At 35.3% G+C, this 19972-nt stretch overlaps 1 protein-coding gene across 5 annotated transcripts in view; it reads left to right on the top strand.

Annotated features, from left to right (window-relative positions):
• Positions 1-19972, top strand: part of LOC149830073 (ENTH/VHS family protein) — a 47921-nt gene that overhangs the window by 10409 nt on the left and 17540 nt on the right. For 3 of the 5 annotated variants that reach the window (XM_090016297.1, XM_090016299.1, XM_090016301.1), the window contains one exon: positions 14281-14450. In XM_090016297.1, coding sequence (XP_089872423.1) covers positions 14281-14450 — 170 coding nt within the window. The remainder of the gene's footprint in view (positions 1-14280; positions 14451-19972) is intronic. The other 2 variants (XM_090016300.1, XM_090016298.1) reach the window with 1 other exon arrangement.

Raw genomic sequence — 19972 nt, 5'->3', positions numbered from 1 at the left:
AACAATACAACTTAATGCACCCAAACACTTTCATCATGCTATAATTAGAAACTGTTTCATATAGCTTTTGAAATGGTGATATACCTTTTAAGAGTTGTCGATCTGATAAATTGCCATGCAAACTACATCCACCCTGTATTCTCTAGGTACACTTCCACCAAAGAGCAAGGCCCTAGTAGTTTCCAAGATGTGCCTGTTCTTTCTTTTAGTCACACCATTTAACTCAAGAGTGTAAGGACATGTCTTTTGATGCTGAATTTCTTTATCATGCAAAAGGCTCTTAAACATGTCATTAATATATTCTTCTCCAGAGTTAGTACAATGAACTTTGATTTTAGCAAAAAACTGATTTTCAACCGTTGAACATAATTTCTTGAATATCTCAAAAAGTTTACTTCTATTTTTCATGAAATAAATCCATGTATCTATGAATGTGATAAAGTACGATAGACCCCCTTTATACAAAATAGAAGATGGACCCGATATATTAGAATGCACAAGTTCAAATGGACTATGAGATTCCCTCTTTCTAACTAGAAAAGGTAAGACATTACCCTTAGTCAACCTACAAGTCTCACATTCCTGTACATGACTTGAAATTACAAGCTTTGACCATCCTAAACTACAAGAGAAACCAAATATTGCAACCTAGGGCTGGATATATGCCCTAGTGTTGCGCACCTACCTAGCACACATAATACATATGGCGTACAAGCCTTGGACAACACATGCATCATACGGACCGGGCAAGACGTGCACTCACTTACGAGTGACACACAACACTACAATGAGCCACAATGTGCAGACTCGGCAGAGCAAGGTGCGCCCAGCATTGCAGCCTACTTAGGACCGCCTGGGCCTAGTCAGCTAGAGTGAGTTGGAGCCTCATGCCGGCTGGAGTCCAGTGTTGGCTAGGAATGTACATCAGGTTTGACTAAGTCCACTTGGCACCATATCAGCCAAGTGTTGATTTTTCTGTTTCTGCTGAGCCTATAAATATGAGCTTAAGTTGTGTAATTCTCATCTTTTGTAATATGGAATTTCAAATTCAATGAAGGAGCTCCAATTGGAGTTTTTTGGCCTCTCCTTGAGAGGATTTGGGCTTCTAGGGAGACTTGATCTCTTTAGAAGATATCTCCACCATCCATCTCTCTCATCATCCTCATCTCTTTCATCTTCCATTTCTTCTTCTTCCATCATCCTCATCTCTTTAGAAAATCATGCACATATATATTTATCACAAAAGACACATTAACGTATAACAATCATAGATTGTCATCATTATTAATACTATGAAGAAATAAATCAATAACAAATCTTTACCCAACAAAAGATATAAATAGGCATGGATAAATTAGAAGCAATATTTAAACCAACAACAACTAATGCATATATGAATGAACCATACAATAACTTAGAACCAATGAAGAAGTCACATATGGACCAATAACAATAAACAATCTTTCAAGAACACATGCTTGGAAATAAGCGAAAGAAAAAAAAAGGGATCTCAATGAGGATCCACACAAATACAATAGGAGTGCTCATGCACCAAATTTGCCAAAAAGTAGTAAAAAATGAGATTAATCTCAAGAGCAATCAAATGCACACAATAGCCACTATGGGCATAGACATAAAAGATTTCACTAATGAAATGCTTAGAAAAACATGTAATGAAATATGTGGAATTACAAAAATAAAGTGCAAAAGCACATACAAATCCAAGAGTAAACAATTCAAAGGCACGAAGGAATAATATAAGCATAAAAGTGCAAAAGCACGAGTCCACTATAAGACAACACAAAGAGCCGACGCAGGGCAACACAAACAAGTAAAAAATATATTCTTTAACGAATATATGCTTGAAAAAGCATAAACTTATACAAATTATGTAAGATAATCAATCATGGAATAACTCATGCAACTAATACAAAATGCATGAAAATATTTCAACAACCATTTCTCAAAAAAGAGCAAATGAATTTAGGAAAAATTATAAAGAGATTTTAAATATCTTATATATCATAATGAATGAATTTTGCAAATTAAAACTCTAGTTTGACCACCACAAGCAATCACCTACTAGGCCTCCAAACCTCAAACATCAAGTGTATTAGCAATTAGAATAAGAGCATAAACATCATGCCACTAAAGGGCCAAAGACACACGAAGGTGTGTATAAACATCTCTTGTCTACATATATTGACACTTAAAAACAAGTCTATCAGCGACTAGAAAAAACATAATGCCAACGAATGGCTAAAATTACACACGAAGGTATGAATAAACATTTCTTGTCTACATATAATGACACTAAAAATTCAACCGTATCAGCGACTATTTCAAGAGTATAATGTCAACAATAGGCTAAAATCACACACGAAGGTGTGAATAAATATCTCTTGTCTACATATAATGACACTAAAAAATCAAGTGTATCAACGACTAGATCAAGAGTATAATGCCAATAATGGGCTAAAATCACACACGAAGTTGTGAATAAACATCTCTTGTTTACATATAATGACACTTAGATAAGAGGCAAAATAGGAGGAAAGGCAAAAGAGCTTGTACTATCAATAAGAATAAAGATTTTAACAATCTTTCGAAACTCTATGGTTTCATAAATAGATAGCCATCACAAATAAACCGAGTTACAATCATCCATAACAACAATGGACACACAACAAATGAGTGATACAACACACTAAGATCCAAAGACCAAACAACTGTCAGATGATGCCAAACCATAAGTTGATAATCTAAACTGACATAAAACAATGTGCACACAACTCACCCCCAATAACATCTTTGAATAAAAAATAACACGACCAAGAGAAATTATGCATAATATAAAATTCTGTGATGGACACAACAAATGCCATAACAAGGCAATAATCCAATAAAGAATCAATTTGAAAAGTATTTACTCACAAAATTCATTTTCCAAATAGGTGAGTTCATAAAATGAATCAATTTGAAAAGACAAAGTTTTAAATCAAAAATCCAATAAAGAAGATGAAATCTTAGAATGAATGTAGTGCAATCATATGCCCAACAAGATGTCCCATGACAATTTTTACAATATTTAATAAACAAACAATAGTCATGCTTAATATAAGCAATTCTTCAAAAATGAATTCATAAATCCACCAATCAAGGAATAAGTAACCTCAGTCATATCACATACAAAGGATCCAATGACTCTCAAAGAGAAGATAAGAACAATATATATGATCTAGAAAGAAGCCATCTAGATTTAAATCATAAGTTTACTATGAGACAATAATGACATGTAACATTAATAGAGATTCTCGATGAACTATTTATAAACCCAAAAGCATACATAATTACCACTAATCATGATTAGTCAAAGCAATAAGATAATCTAATAACTTATAGCCACATAGGCTATACAAAAACTATGAATTTTATTATTACATACTAAATATCACTTATAATGCATCAAATATAAACCTTCTAAGGGGCAAAATACAATTCATAAGGAGAAAAAACAAGTTAATATTATGACATACAAAATGCATTCAAGTATATGTGAACAAAGCATCCAATGCAAGAGTCATTTGTAATACGAATGACAAAGAAATGAATACAAGTCATAAAAATATCGAAGATCATTCTCAAGCATAATCAATCGAGTATTGTTTTCAAAGAATTAATTTAGCACAATGAGAGCAATATCTTAAAGTCAATCATTGAAAAAACATGGGATATCAACATGTCGATATGAGAGCATACAAGATATTCATGGTATTACTAAGAGTACCAATGATCATTACGATAAAACAAAATACATACAACAAAAATAAGTATTTTGCAAACAACATGAAAACATATAAGCATAGTATTTAAGATTTTAAAGAAAACCACGTACTCTTGTAAAAAATAATTTTCATGACGACTTTTTTCAAAACATATACATATTCATAATCAAAACATATATTTTATGTAAATATGCCTACACAAAAGCATCATATATCAAAAGACGAACGAGATACCTTTCTTTCAAAGCACAAACATGAACAAGATACCTTTCTTTCGAAGCACAAACACGAACAAGATACCAAGACCAAGAAACCTGATTTTGATACCATGTAATGAAATGGCACGGAACCCAAGACATTCCAAATCGTAATCCAAATGCCAAATCAAAATACATTTGAATACTAATAAGATACAAACTAATACAAGTTTTGTCAATAAATGATTTCATTCATAATGAACAATAAAATACATAAAAAATAAATACTTAAAAACCTCACTACAAAATGCATTCAAGAACACTAAAAAATATCTAAAACTACCCATCACTTTCTTACATTACAAAGGCATACACCCACCCATATTTATAGAGAAAGTAGAGGAGAGAAGAAGAAAAGAAGTAGCATGTGAAAGAACTCTCGATATTTGGGAATCGGCTCCTACTTTTCTCTCATAGCAGCTGCAGTAATACTACATTACTCTTAATAGGGTTACAATAACCTTACAAGGACAAAAATGCCCCTCATTAGTAACACATGTTATATTAAAATACAAATGAAACAAAACACGTGATTGGATATGGATCATTTATCGGATCCATATCCAATCCATACTCCACATTCTAATACCCTCCCTCAAGTTGTGCATGGAGTTGAACCATGTCCAACTTGTTCTTCAGATACCAGAAGCGGCGACTTGTGAGACCTTTTGTAAATATATCGGCAACTTGGTCTTCTGAAGGCACATAAACTGGTTCAATCTCTTTGTCGGCTATCTTTTGTCTGATGAAGTGTTGATCAATCTCAATATGCTTAGTCCGACTGTGATGAATAGGATTGAATGCAATTTGTATAGCACTTCTATTATCACACATAAGTGTTGAGTTTGAGATATGCTCTCCCATCTCTGTAAGTAGATGCCTAATCCAAGTCACTTCTGTTGTGGCAGCTGCTATAGATCTATACTCTGCCTCTGTGCTAGATCTTGCCACAGCCTTCTGTTTTCTGCTACTCCATGAGACAAGATTTCTGCCAATGAAGACACAGTATCATGAAACAGACCTTCTCTCATCTGGATCCCCTGCCCAGTCTGCATCTGTATAGGCCAGTATGTCATGTTTTGGTGTCTTCCATGAAGATTGAATATATGTGAGTCCATCACCCACCGTTCCTTTTAGATAGCGAAGGATGCGTTTGACAGCATCCATGTGACCAGTCTTTGGTTCATGCATAAATTGAGATACTTGATTAACAGAATATACAATGTCTGGTCTAGTAAAGGTAAGGTATTGTAGCATACCCACTAAACTGCGATACTTGACTGCATCAGGATATAACTCACCATCACAAATACTGAGCCTTTGGTTGACAACACTGGGTGTGGATAGAGGTTTACAATCTGTCATTCCTGCTTTAGCCAGAAGATCAAGAGTATATTTATGTTGAGTTAATGACATTCTTTCATCTTGTCTGTCTACCTCTACACCAAGAAAATATCTCAGCTCCCCAAGGTCTTTCATTTTGAATTGCATACTCAACAAAACTTTAATTCGCTGAATGTGGTCTGGAGCATTACCAGTGATAATAATATCATCAACATATATGAGTAAGAAAACCATAGTGGTACCGTCCCTATATATAAACAGAGAATGATCAAGTTGGGAACGAAAGAAACCATGTTTCTGGATTTCTAAGGAAAAGCTTTCAAACCATGACCTAGAAGCTTGCTTCAATCCATACAAAGCTCTGGTTAATTTGCATACATATTCTTTTGGGTCTCCCTCTGCATAACCTTGAGGTTGCTCCATGTAGACCTCTTCCTTTAAGTCCCCATGAAGGAATGCATTTTTAACATCAAGCTGACTAAGGATCCAGCCATGTTCAATCGCCAAGCCAAGTATAATGCGAATAGTTCCCATCTTTACCACTGGACTGAATGTCTCATCATAATCCTGACCATACTCTTGAGTGAAACCTTTGGCTACAAGACGCACCTTGTACCGTTCAATGCTACCATCTGGTTTATATTTAATTTTATAAACCCATTTGGAACCAACAACATTTTTATCTGGAGGGCGGCCAACTATCTCCCATGTTTGACACTCATAAAGTGCCTCGATCTCCTCATTCATCGCTTCAATCCATTTGTTGGATTGGATAGCTTGATGAAAACCAAGAGGTTCATCGTGTTTTTCAATCTGGGATAGAAAAATCTGAAAGTCCATAGAAAAGTTGTCATAACTAACCCACTTTTCAATAGGATGCCATATCCTGCCTGATCTTCTTGGTGCTTCTCTGTTATTAGATAATGCAATGTGTTCTTCAGCAGGTACATTCGTTTGCTCTCTAGATCTCCTGGTATACACATTACCTTTGTATCTCAGACACTCTGCTTGTGATGTATCATCTGAAACTGTCTCACCATGTATGTTTTCAGGAGTCAAAATAGTATGCTCAGCAGCATGAGAAATAAGTGTAATGAAAAGAGGCGGAAGCACCAATAGAGCAAAAGTCACTCCTTAAGAGTGACTACAAGAGCCAAGAACACAAACACCAAATGTGCATACACAAAACTCACAAATATAGGAAATGACTTAAAGTCATAAGTTGGATTTATTGAAGAAAGGAAGAGAAGGGTGTAAAAACCCATACATTTACAAGGGGGAACCTCCTCTTTAAATAGAGGAGGGAAGCACTAAAGAGGACCCATAAAGGGGGCTCCCTTCTAGTCGTTGGGAGCCCCAACGGTCATAAATATGACTGTTGGGGCCCCAACGACTAGATGGGTGGGGCCCCTTTATGATTCCAAAAAGCAAAAAGAAGAAATAAAAAAGAAAAAAGAAAAAAGGGAAAAAGAGAAAAAAGTGAAAAATAAAAAGGTACATTTGGGAATTACCAAAATACCCCTATCGGGTTTTTGGTTTATACAAAACAGAAAAAGAAAATATAATTATGTATATATACATATATACGTATATATACTTATATATATATACTAATGTATATATATATATATATAAGTATATGTATATATATATTTATATATACATAATTTAACACGCCCCCTCAAACTTTACGGGGAGAAGACCGAAAGTTTGCCAAGAAGAAACATGAATCGTGGAGTTGGGAGCGCCTTGGTGAAGAAGTCAGCTAGTTGATACTCTGAAGTGACATATGACAATGTGATGGTTCCTTTGAGATATTCGTCTCGAACATAATGACAATCCATTTCGATATGCTTGGTCCGCTCATGAAAAGTGTGATTGCTGGCAATGTATATCGCACTCTTGTTATCACAACAGAGCTTGGTGGGAGTGGAAATGTTAACGCCTATGTCACTAAGAAGACTTCTGAGCCACACAATCTCCATAGTTGTCATTGCCATAGCTCGATATTCAGCTTTAGTAGATGATAAGGAGACCTTCTGCTGCTTCTTGCATCTCCACGAGATGAGAGATTCACCTAAAAAAATGCAAAGACCCGTAATTGAGATCCGATCATTGGGATTTCCTCCCCAGTCAGCATAAGTAAAAGCAGTTAATTTAAGAGATGAGGAAGAGGATAAGAAGAGTCCCTTGAAGATGGTATTTTTGATATATCGCACAATTCTCATTACGGCCGCCATATGAACCGTAGTAGGAGCGTGCTGAAATTGGCTCGCTGCATGAACCGCATGAACTATATCTGGACGTGTGATGGATAGATAGGTGAGGGATCCAATTAATTGGCGGTAGGGGGTTTGATCTTCAAGAGGAACACCATCTTCAAGTCTTAGTTTCGCATTGATAACTTCAGGGGTCTCCACTTTCTTTTCATCAGATATTCCTGACTTGGTACAAATTTCCGCAGCTAACTTCATTTGAGATAAGATGTACCCTCGTGCTGAATAGGCCACTTCAATTCCTAAAAAATATCTCAAATAACCAAGGTCAGACATATCAAAAGTATCTTTTAATATAGACTTAACATCATTTACTCCCTTTTTGTCATTCCCAGTGATGATCATATCATCAACATACAGTAGAAGCATAATAATGGAGTCACCTGTTCTTTTGACAAAAAGAGCAGTGTCAGTATAACAAGAAGAAAAACCTAAATTGATTAATACAGTACTAAACCTGTCATACCAAGCTCTAGGACCTTGCTTAAGTCCATATAAAGCCTTTTTTAATTTTAAAACTTTTCCATTTAAATTCATACCTGGAGGTGGTTCCATATAAACTTCTTCATTTAAATTACCATTCAAGAAAGCATTTTTAACATCAAGTTGAAAGATGAGCCATTTTTTGACAGAAGCTATAGCAATAAAGGCTCGAACACTAGTCATTCGAGCAACCGGGGCAAAAGTTTCATCATAGTCTACCCCATACTCTTGGGCATAACCTTTGGCTACCAACCTAGCCTTATATCTTTCCAATGAACCATCACTCTTAGTTTTTACTTTAAACACCCATCTACATCCATTGGGTTTCTTGCCATTGGGAGGATCAATGACTTCCCAAGTTTGTGCCTTTTTAAGGGCATTAAGTTCAAGCTCCATAGCTTCATTCCAATGATCATATTGTTTAACATCATTGTAATGTGATGGTTCATGAAATGAGTGAAGAGCAAGAAGACATGCTCGATAATTAGGGGAAAAAGAGTCATAAGAAACAAATCTATTTGGAATCTTAGGAATGCGATTTGATCTTCTTTGAGAGGTTTCTTCTATCGACTCATTTTGAGAAAATCTTTCAAGGGCACATGGAGGATTTCTTTCATTCCTTCTAGAGTAGACTTGTATTTGTCTTGAAGCATTCTCTTCTAAGTTTTGATCATTATTTGGATGTTCAACAAGATCTTCAAGAGGTTCATTAAGATCAATATGATCATCTATGATGTTTTCTTGAGGTAACAAGTCAAATAAAAAGGAATAGTCAATATTTTCATTTGGTTGATGCGAAAAACCATTTTCTTCTTCGAGGAATGTGACATCTTTTGAGATATAAAGTTTATTATTAAGGATGTCAAAACATCGATATCCTTTTTGTTTTTCGCCATATCCCCAAAAAATACATTCAATAGCTCTAGGAGAAAGTTTATCATTTTTGCGAGTTAAAACAAAGCATTTACATCCAAAAATTCTTAATCTTTTATAATCGGGAGACATATTGTAAAGTTTTTCAAATGGAGAAAGATTTTTCAAAGAGGATGAAGGGATTCTATTGATGAGATATGTTGAAGTTAGAACCGCTTCGGCCCAAAAGGATTTTGGGATATTTTTTGAAATCAATAATGTTCTTGTAGTTTCTATTATGTGCCTATGCTTTCTTTCCGCAAGACCATTTTGTTGCGGAGTGTTGGGACAAGAACGTTAATGACAAATTCCATTTTCTTTTAAGTAAGTTTGAAAATCATTAGACATATCTTCCCGAATCGGACCTAAGAATAGATAGATTTCCCAAAAATTGATTTTTAACCATAGCATGAAATTCTTTAAAGAACGAGAAGACTTCAGATTTGCGACTTAAGAAGTATATCCATGTAAATCTAGTGAAGTCATCAATAAATACCACATAATACGAAAAGCCTCCTTTAGATAAAATAAGGGAAGGTCCCCACACATCGGAATGAACAAGTTCAAATGGCCGAGTGGCAAAATAACTTCTTTGAGGAAACGGAATAGCTTTAGATTTCTCAAAAATGCAATCTTTACAAGTCATGTGATTGTCTTTACAAGTATTGTTCAAAAAAGGGAAAAGAGACATTTTTACAAAATTTGGATGACCAAGTCTCTCATGCCAAATTCCAATACTTTTATCTTTAACAAGATTGCAAGATGACTTAGATGGAAGCGTCAAAAAGTCCATAAAATAGAGATCACCCCTTCTATGGCCTTGCCCAATCAGCTTCCCTGACTGGAGATCCTGCACGATGCAATCTTTAGGTGAGAAAGAGACTTGACATCCATGGTCGGTGATTTGGGAAACGGAAAAAAGATTTAAATTAATTTTTGGAACAACTCTTACTTTAAGAACAAAGAAATTTTGAGAATTTTTGAAGTCAAGTGTTCCAATACTTTCAATTTTTAAAGACGTTCCATCGGCCGTTGAGACATAGGAGGACATAGGTTCGGAAAAAACATTAGAAAGGGAGTTTTTATGAGATGTCATATGGAAAGAAGCACCAGAGTCTAGTATCCACATACCTGGAGGTGATGAAGAGTAGGCGATGACGGCTCCGGATGTTGAAGGAGAAGACTTGAGAAGGTGTTGGAGAACTTCGGAGATATGATTAAGAGTTTCTTTGATATCTCCTTCTTTGGTACTTTCTTCCTTCTTTGGAGAATTTTCTCCAACCGTGGCAACCTTTCCTTTAAGCTTATGACAAACCGGTCTAATGTGTCCCGGTTCATTACAATAGTGGCATATGATTCCCTTTCTAGGCCCATTGATATTTTTGTTAAAGTGGGGAGGTCTATATGCTTTAACATTAGAACCGGGCCTATTAACGGCCAAAACTTCATCATTCCTAATGCTCAAGCCAAGTCGAGTTTCTTCTTGACATACCTCGGCAAGAGCATCTTCAATAGGTAGGGCTTTGCTTCTATGGAGAAGAGATGCCCTCACTTGTTCGAATTCCGGGCGAAGTCCATGAAGGAATTGAAAAAAGTGCTCATTTTCAATTTGTTCCCTTCTTAGTTCAATGTCTTGTGGAGCAACCCATTTGGGCTCAAGAAGGACAAGCTCATCCCAAAGAGGAGTTAGAGAGCTAAAATAGTCCCGGACACTCATATCCATTTGTTTGGTGGAACGAATTTTTTCTTGGCAAAAGAATTGCCGAGCAAGATCCTTTTGGGTATACATACCCTTAAGAAAAAACCAAGCCTCATTGGCTCTTCTAAACTTGGCAATATTGACACAATTTTTAAGATCTACGTTGTTCATAAACCATGCCAAGATTTTGGCATGGTTGCTTTCCCAATCCTCGATTTTGGATTGATGTTCATTAATGGCTTTGATGCGCTCATCGCCATCTAAAGCCTTTTCAACTTCATTTTCAATTTTGGTAAGAACAAAAGAGGGTTCAGGAGTAGTCTCCATAACAAAACCCCAAAGTTTCTTACCTCTTAGATGATTTTCCATAGCGGAGGCCCACATGAGATAGTTGGACCCATTTAGCTTGAAAGAGAGATCCACTTTAGAGTCACGTTCCATTGGCACCAAATATACTTCCTTTCTTCAAAACTTTGAGAGGCACGCTTTCCAAGATGTCAAAAGAGAAGCCCAATCACCAACCGAGCTTTGATACCATGTAATGAAAAGAGGCGGAAGCACCAATAGAGCAAAAGTCACTCCTTAAGAGTGACTACAAGAGCCAAGAACACACACACCAAATGTGCATACACAAAACTCACAAATATAGGAAATGACTTAAAGTCATAAGTTGGATTTATTGAAGAAAGGAAGAGAAGGGTGTAAAAACCCATACATTTACAAGGGGGAACCTCCTCTTTAAATAGAGGAGGGAAGCACTAAAGAGGACCCATAAAGGGGGCTCCCTTCTAGTCGTTGGGAGCCCCAACGGTCATAAATATGACTGTTGGGGCCCCAACGACTAGATGGGTGGGGCCCCTTTATGATTCCAAAAAGCAAAAAGAAGAAATAAAAAAGAAAAAAGAAAAAAGGGAAAAAGAGAAAAAAGTGAAAAATAAAAAGGTACATTTGGGAATTACCAAAATACCCCTATCGGGTTTTTGGTTTATACAAAACAGAAAAAGAAAATATAATTATGTATATATACATATATACATATATATATACTTATATATATATATACTAATGTATATATATATATAAGTATATGTATATATATATTTATATATACATAATTTAACAATAAGTTCAGCACTAAGCCATGGGTCATACCAATTAGCAACTGCACCAATATGTTCACGATTGACGTCTGCTTCTTTTTCTAGAAAACTATTTTCATCAAAAACAACATTTCTGGAAATTCTAATCTTCTTATTGGCAGGATCATAACACTTGTACCCCTTATGTTCATCTGCATAACCTACAAATTGACATATAGAGGCTTTGTCCTGAAATTTAGTCCTCATGGATTTGTCAATATGTACATAACATGTGCATCCAAAAACTCGTAGTTCATTATAATCGGGATGTGCACCAAAGAGAACATAATATGGAGATTGATTTTCAAGAATAAGCATAGGCAGACGATTTATCACATGAGTGGCAGTGTGAAAAGCTTCAGTCCAAAGTGCAATGGGTAAATTACTCCCATGCATCATACTCATTGCGCTTTCCACAATATGTCTGTGTTTACGTTCAGCAATCCCATTTTGTTGTGGAGTGTACGGGCAAGAAACTCTACGATGCATCCCATTATCTTGGAGAAAATCTAAAAATTCTTTGGAGGAATACTCACCACCTCCATCACATTGAAGAATTTGGATATTTTGAGAGAATTGATTTTTAACATAGGCATGAAAATGACGAAAAATGAAGAAAACTTCTGATTTGTGTTTCATAAAGAATATCCAGGTAAAATGAGAGAAACTGTCAATAAAAGATACATAATATTTACTCCCAGAAGAGGAGGGATTAGGGGCTGGGCCCCAAACATCTGAACATAATATTCACGCAGAAGAGTTGGAGCAGCATTCACGCAGAGGAGACTGGGGTTGGACAGCTTTTTCAGCAGGGAACACATAAAGGAGACTGGGGTGGAACAGCCTTTTTCTGTTGTTCACGCAGATTCATGCAAAAGAGTTGGCAGCCTTTTTCAGCAGAAAATGAGCAGCCTTTTTCAGATGTTTGGCAGCTTTTTCAGCAGGAAACACATAAAGGAGACTGGGGTGGAACAACCTTTTTCTGCTGTTCACGCAGATTCACGCAGAAGAGTTGGCAGCCTTTTTCAGCAGAAAATGAGCAGCCTTTTTCAGCAGGAAATAACAGATCACCTTCACGCAGAGGAGACTGGTGTAGAGCAGCCTTTTTCAGCAGGAAACACGCATAGGAGACACGCAGAACCTTCTTGCTCTGATACCATGAAAGAACTCTCGATATTTGGGAATCGGCTGCTACTTTTCTCTCATAGCAGCTGCAGTAATACTACATTACTCTTAATAGGGTTACAATAACCTTACAAGGACAAAAATGCCCCTCATTAGTAACACATGTTACATTAAAATACAAATGAAACAAAACACGTGATTGGATATGGATCATTTATCGGATCCATATCCAATCCATACTCCACATTCTAATAGCATGGAGGGGGAAGTCTTCTCTCATTAAAGAATGAGAGCTCCCAATGACTAGAGTTCTAGCTGTTGGGAGCAAGTCAAATTAGCTTTGACTTGACTCTCATATATATTATATATATTTACAATATATATAAAATATATATTAATATATATATATATATATATATTATTACAATATATACATAATATATATTAAACAATATATATACGTATACATATACGTGTATATATATATATTACATTAATCTTAACAATAAATAATATGATGTACAAGCTTGAGTGGGGGCAGCAACGACAAGAATGGAGCCTCTTCTCAGCAACAAGTTCTTTCCAATCTCCTCCTATGGCTCTGATTATGATATCATATCAGAGTTTCCATGCACAAGTGGAAGAAGATGAAAGAAGAGAACAAAGAGAGATGAAGAAACTTCATTGCTCAGCAAATGAGAGAAAAAATACATCCTAAAGGGGACATCCCCTTTTGGATACACTACAAGGCAAAAGTCGTTGACACTAACTTTCTACTGAAATACAATACTGCCCCTCATAAATAATATTATGTACAAGCAGTGTGGGTAGCACAAGAACTAAAATACACATGGTACAATAAAATATTATGAGGCTTACACATCTCAACAGCATGCATGCAATCTTCTAATGTATTTATCTTACACATAACAATATGTGAAATTCTGAAATAATATAATTTATGCATCTACCATATGTATAATAATTTGCTGGCCTCATAACTGCATGAACTAAGTAGTCATAATTTTTACATTCAGCTAGCTTTTCATTGTTAGCTTTCAGAAGATGAATCTAGGTAGCTTTCCAGAAGAGAATATGTCAAAGCTATGCCCTTAATCATAGCAAATTCATTCCGTGGGACAACTGCAATTATCGGATCATATTCATGTCTGCTTGCAGTATATTATTTCCCTTCATTGTGTGAAAAAAATTACTGAAAGTCTCTCTGCTGCTTTTTACAATTAATGCTTGTTTATGCAGTGCTGGTAGTGCAACAGTGAAACAGTATGCTTCTCACAATAGCCTTGGATCTGTGCCTGCTTCCCAATACCCAAAGACACCCCAAAATGATGTTGAGAATGACTTTGATGATTTTGATCCGCGGGGCTCTTCTACTGATGATTTTGATCCACGGGGCTCTAGTACTGCTCGTGAGCATAGTGTTGTGATTTGTGAACTGGGATGATGCTTATTGTTTGAGTTCATTATTCTCTGTGCTTACATATTCTTAAGTTCCTTCCTTTCTGCAATTTATCTTTTTCTTAGCATACATTGAAGCAAATTTGTCAACCTTACTTGAATGGCTATAACCCGGGCACTGTATAAGTTCCTCGCAGACAGAATGATAATATCCAATTTAGGCCTAAAATACATAGTATAAATGCTACCAGGTCTCTCTTTATATATATATATATACTACTACTACTACTACTACTACTACGAGGAATGGGCAGCCCATGGGGATATTGTTTAAAGCAGATATATGGACATGAAAAGAAAAGGAATTGAGAGAGTTAGATGAAGGTGTAACAGTCTATTGACTCCCGAACAGCAAAGACTGATTCATGGGCAGAACCTATGAGTCGTAAGCCCCTTTCATGTGCCCTAATTAATGTCAAACCTGAAACTATATATATATGTATATATATATATATATATATATATATATATATATAGAGAGAGAGAGAGAGAGAGAGAGAGAGAGAGAGAGAGAGAGAGTGCATCGCTTAGGTGTTGACACCCTGAGTGCACTGGTGTTAGACAATGTTTTCCAGTGATTGACTGTACAGATGTATCTGCCATGTTTCATTTACTAGACAGCCCTGGTTCATGTTTTTTTGATGAAAAAACATGACTTTATGACGTTTGTAAAAAACCTGCTTACATGTTAGAATGGGATGATTTAAAAATCAGTTCCTACTAATTTGACCTTGTAGAACACATTTGTGTAGTCAGAATTTTAAAAAAATATAAAAAGGTGAAAATTATAGTGCACAAGGTGCTCAAGAATAAATCCGTGCACACCTACACCTTATATATATAGGGTTAATATTTGATGCTATTGAAGACACAAAACTATTGGGTATAATTCACCTTCTTTTTATATTGGTGGGCTCCATGCTGGGTCTGCTTGATGTCCAAGCACGGCCAGGGCACAAGCACAAGAAGCCACTAAGGGTACACTAACGGCTAGTTAGGACTAGCTACAAAGAATAAAAAATAGTAACCAAAAATAATAAATACAAAAAAAAGAAAAAATATTTGTACAGAAAAGAATATATATATATATATATATATATATATATATATATATATATATATATATATATATATATATATATATATAAGGTAATACATTTGTGCTAAATCAAACATGCTAAATGGGTTTTTTGGATTTTTTTCTTTTTTTTTTTTTAAATTTTGATCATACAAATGTGATCCATGTACTTGAATTTATAAGAATCAGCTCTTGAAGCATTCGATTCTGACACATGGTGGGTTTTTATAAGGTTAGAAAAATCAACGATTCAAAATCTTTGTAAAATTTTTAGGCTCCAAATATCAATTTTTTCATCGAAAACACATGATCTATGTGTGGATTCCTAGTAAATTGACCATGCCCAACACATTTATGGGGTCAGAACCGCGGAAAAACCAATAGAAAAGCTAAAAAACCCATTTAGCATATTTCATTTTGCACGAATATATTACCCTATATATATAAATATATAATGATGATGAGAGAGAGACCGTCCAAGCCAAAAAAGGTCCAAATCACTTTCAAAAATCAATTTTAAATGTGTTCTTTTGCAAATTTGAGTGCACAAATGTGATCTACATGGTCAAAAACCTAAGAACTAGCACTTGAATCAAGTTTTTTTGACGTGTAAATAGGATTTTGTAATGTGCTACAAATCAATGGTTGAATTTTTGAACTAACAAAATCCTATTTATGCAATAAAGGAAAACTTCATGCAAGTGGTAGTTAGGTTTTTGAGCATGTACATAAGATTCATGCACTTAGATTTGCAAAATAACACATGTAGAATTGATTTTTGAAAGTGGGTCCCCTTCTCTCTCCCTCCATCTTTCTCTCTCCGTGTATATATATATATATATGGAAAATCCGTATCTTCAAACGGGTTTTCTTCAAACACGTTTTTTTTCGAAAAAAAGACCTTTAGCGACAGTTTTGAACAGCCGCTAAATGTCATTTTTCCACTCAAAGATTTAGCGACGATCAAGACAACCACTAAATCTTTGGAGCGCAAAAAAATGATGAATCATCATCGTTTGATCACGCTCGATCAACGACGACGATTCATCCAACATATCTTCGAACACTTTATGTGTTTGAAGATTTGGGTTACTTATATATATATATATGTATGTATTAGGATAGCATTTGCTACCCTCGTGGGTAAGGAACCCCCTAGTTAGAACTTATAGGGAGAGGTTTACTAAATCTAACCTCATCGATTTGTTCAACTTGGTCAACATAGCAGGAATCAACTCTTGAATTATAGTTTTTGGACATAAAAACATATTTTTTTGAGGTTTGAAAATTTGGTACATTAAAGGTTGTTGATTTTTCAACCTTGTAAAATTTGACATATATGTCAGAAAAACATGATCCAAAGGTTAGTTTCTACTAAACTTAATGTGTAGATCACATCTGGAGGGTCAAATGTGCAAAAAAATAGAAAAAATCAAAGTATTACACTTACTCACTAAGGGGTTCTGCACCCACGAGGGCAACGAACATTATCCCTATATATATGTACAAATATACATCTTTGCACTCCCTTCAAAACTTATGGCATGATAACGAAAGTTTGTTTATGAAGTGAAATCTAGGAGCTGAGAGAGGCTTGGTAAAGAAGTCTGTCAATTGATATTTTGATGTGACATAGGGCAGCTCAATGTTGTTTGAAGAAACTCCTCTCTTACATAGTGACAATCCATCTTACTCTGCTTTGTCCTCTCGTGAAACATATTGGTGCTGGCAATTTAGATGGTACTCTTGTCAATATACATCTTTGAAGCTCTTGTCATGCGAACTCTCATGTCAACCAACAATCTTCTTAGCCAGACAACCTCCATCATGGTGGTGGTCATGACTTGGTACGCTTCTTCTGTTGATGATAGTGAGACCTTTTGCTACTTTTTTCACCTCCACGAGATCAACGATTCACCTAGAAAAATACAAAAACTTGTGGTTGAGTGTATGTTACTGGGATCACCTCCCTAATGAACATTAGTATAAGTAATTAAATCTAACGTAGAAGACAAGAAAAAACCTCTAAAAATGGAACTTTTGATATATCTAATAATTCTTAGAACAACTTCATATGAATTGATGTAGGTGTGTGTTGAAATTGACTAGTTGTATGAACTGGTGTTGTAAGTATCGTACAATGTGATACAATGTGTATCTTTACTTTTTAGAAAAACAATAGATAAACACTCATATCACGATACGAGTGTGTATTGTATGCATATTGGACATCGTACGATACACTAGAGACGCAGTATAAAAGGGGACAAAAGTTACTTTTTGTGTTTTAAAATCCTTTCTAGAGCCGATTCCCCATTTGTTTGGGGAATCCACACATTCTAGGAGGCTTGAGAGTGTTTTAGGGCCTGATTCTTGTGCAAGAGAGACGACTTTTACGGTTTTCTTGCGTAGAAGTGCATTTTCGCCTATTTTTCAAGGAAAAGTTAGAAATTCTTATTCTTTGGTTCATATTTTTGTGCCATTAGATCTCAAAATTTGTCCGTAAGTATGTTATTGAGTATTGCTTTACATCTTTGTGGTGATTAAATTTAGTAATCCATGCCCTAAGAGGTTATGGAGGGTGAAGGTCTTAGAGGATGCCTCCCAAAGGATCTTGTATTAAAATACTGTACACTAGTTGATTTGGACACTAGTTGATTTGGGGACGTATTTGAAAGTAGTAAAGTGTAACTTTTATAGTTTTGTAATGCACAAAGAATTTTATAGACATAAATGCCATATTGTGGGGCATAGCAACTCTACCGTGCAATTATGTACCCACTGCATTCCTTCTGATATTTGTATTGAACTTCTTACTAGTCTTATAGAAGATGATAAAGAAAAGGTACAAGTACATGCATCATGTATCAAAGAGAAATTTCAATAAGTGGTCTCTGATTCAAAAGATGAATGACCCATCATTATCTCAAGCTACTGAACGATGCAATAAGCAAAGCAAATCATTGAGCTCAATCCTGATACTAAAGGTGACTTTTATATATAGACATAGGTTTCTAGACTTTAGCTCGTATGTCATAGAGGGCATGTGACTTTGAGATACAGGTTTTGTCATTTAGTGCTTCATGGAGGCTTGTATCGCATGAAAGAATATATTGAACAGTTGGTGGAGGAATGCCATAATGACCATTGGCTACAAATGAGGCATGAGTTGAGCTATGTGTTGATATAGAAGAAATTGAAAATATGAATATTAGATTAAGCGAGCGAGGCACATGCCACAATACGATGTCATTTCTAATGCAGAATGTGGGATTTTTGATTGTGAAAACGATTAATGTTGTTTTATATCTTTTGTCACAAAACTTTTGTGTAACGAAATATATATTTAGTTGATTGTGACACGAGACATCTATATTTAGTTGAATCAATGTTTAGTTAATCTTATTGCATAAATATATTTTGTTCTCGTATTCTATGTATTTTTTTAGATTTTTAGATATTTTTTAGTAAAAAATGTGTTTTTTTATGATATAATGCGTATCTTATTTTGATCTCAACCGATACGGGTTACAATACGCTTTTTACAACCTTGGTATGAATAACGTGAGTTATATCAGGCTTAGTGATGGATAGATAGGAGAGGGCTCCGATCAATTGTCGATAAGGTGTAGGATCCTCGAGGGGCTCTCCATCATCAATCTTCATTTTGATGTTAGTAGTTTCGGAGTGTCCACTCCACCATCTTATTATCAATAATTCCTGACCTAAAAACAATATCAGATGCAAACTTAGATTAAGATAACAAGTATCCTTTAGGTGAATAACTAACTTTTCCTAAAAAATATCTTAGAAAGTCTAATTCAGTCATTTCAAAATGATTCTTAAGAAGCATCTTAATGTGTTCAACTCCTTGTTTATCTTCTCTAGTGATGATCATGCTGTTCACATATAAAAGCAAGATAATAATACATGCATCAGATTCCTTAACAAACAAAGCCGTGTCAGTAAAACATAATTGAAAACTAATATTAAGTATAACCATACTAAAACTGTCACGCTAGGCTCTGAGGGCCTACTTTTTCCTTTATGAATACTCATGCCAAGATGAGCTTCCATGCGTGCTTCAATTAATTCCTCATTTAAAAAAGCATTCTTAACATTCATGTGATTTATGGGTTAGTTCCTAATGGAAGCGACAACAATAAGTGTCCTAACTATGGCCATTCTAGCAATATGGGCAAATGTTTCTTCATAATCTATACCATATTCATGGGAATATCTTTTAGCCACTAACGTGACTTTGTATTTTTCAAGGATCCCATCACTCTTAGTCTTGACTTTGTATACCCGTATACATCCTATAAGTTTCTTTTCTTGAGGTATATCTGGAATCTTTCATGTCTTGAATCTCTTTAAGACTTCTAATTCTATTCT

This window comes from Nuphar pumila, chromosome 8 (assembly GCF_984573655.1).
Source record: "Nuphar pumila chromosome 8, dmNupPumi1.hap1.1, whole genome shotgun sequence".
NCBI classification, from domain to species: Eukaryota; Viridiplantae; Streptophyta; class Magnoliopsida; order Nymphaeales; family Nymphaeaceae; genus Nuphar; species Nuphar pumila.
This window is presented reverse-complemented; position numbering and strand designations above follow the sequence as displayed.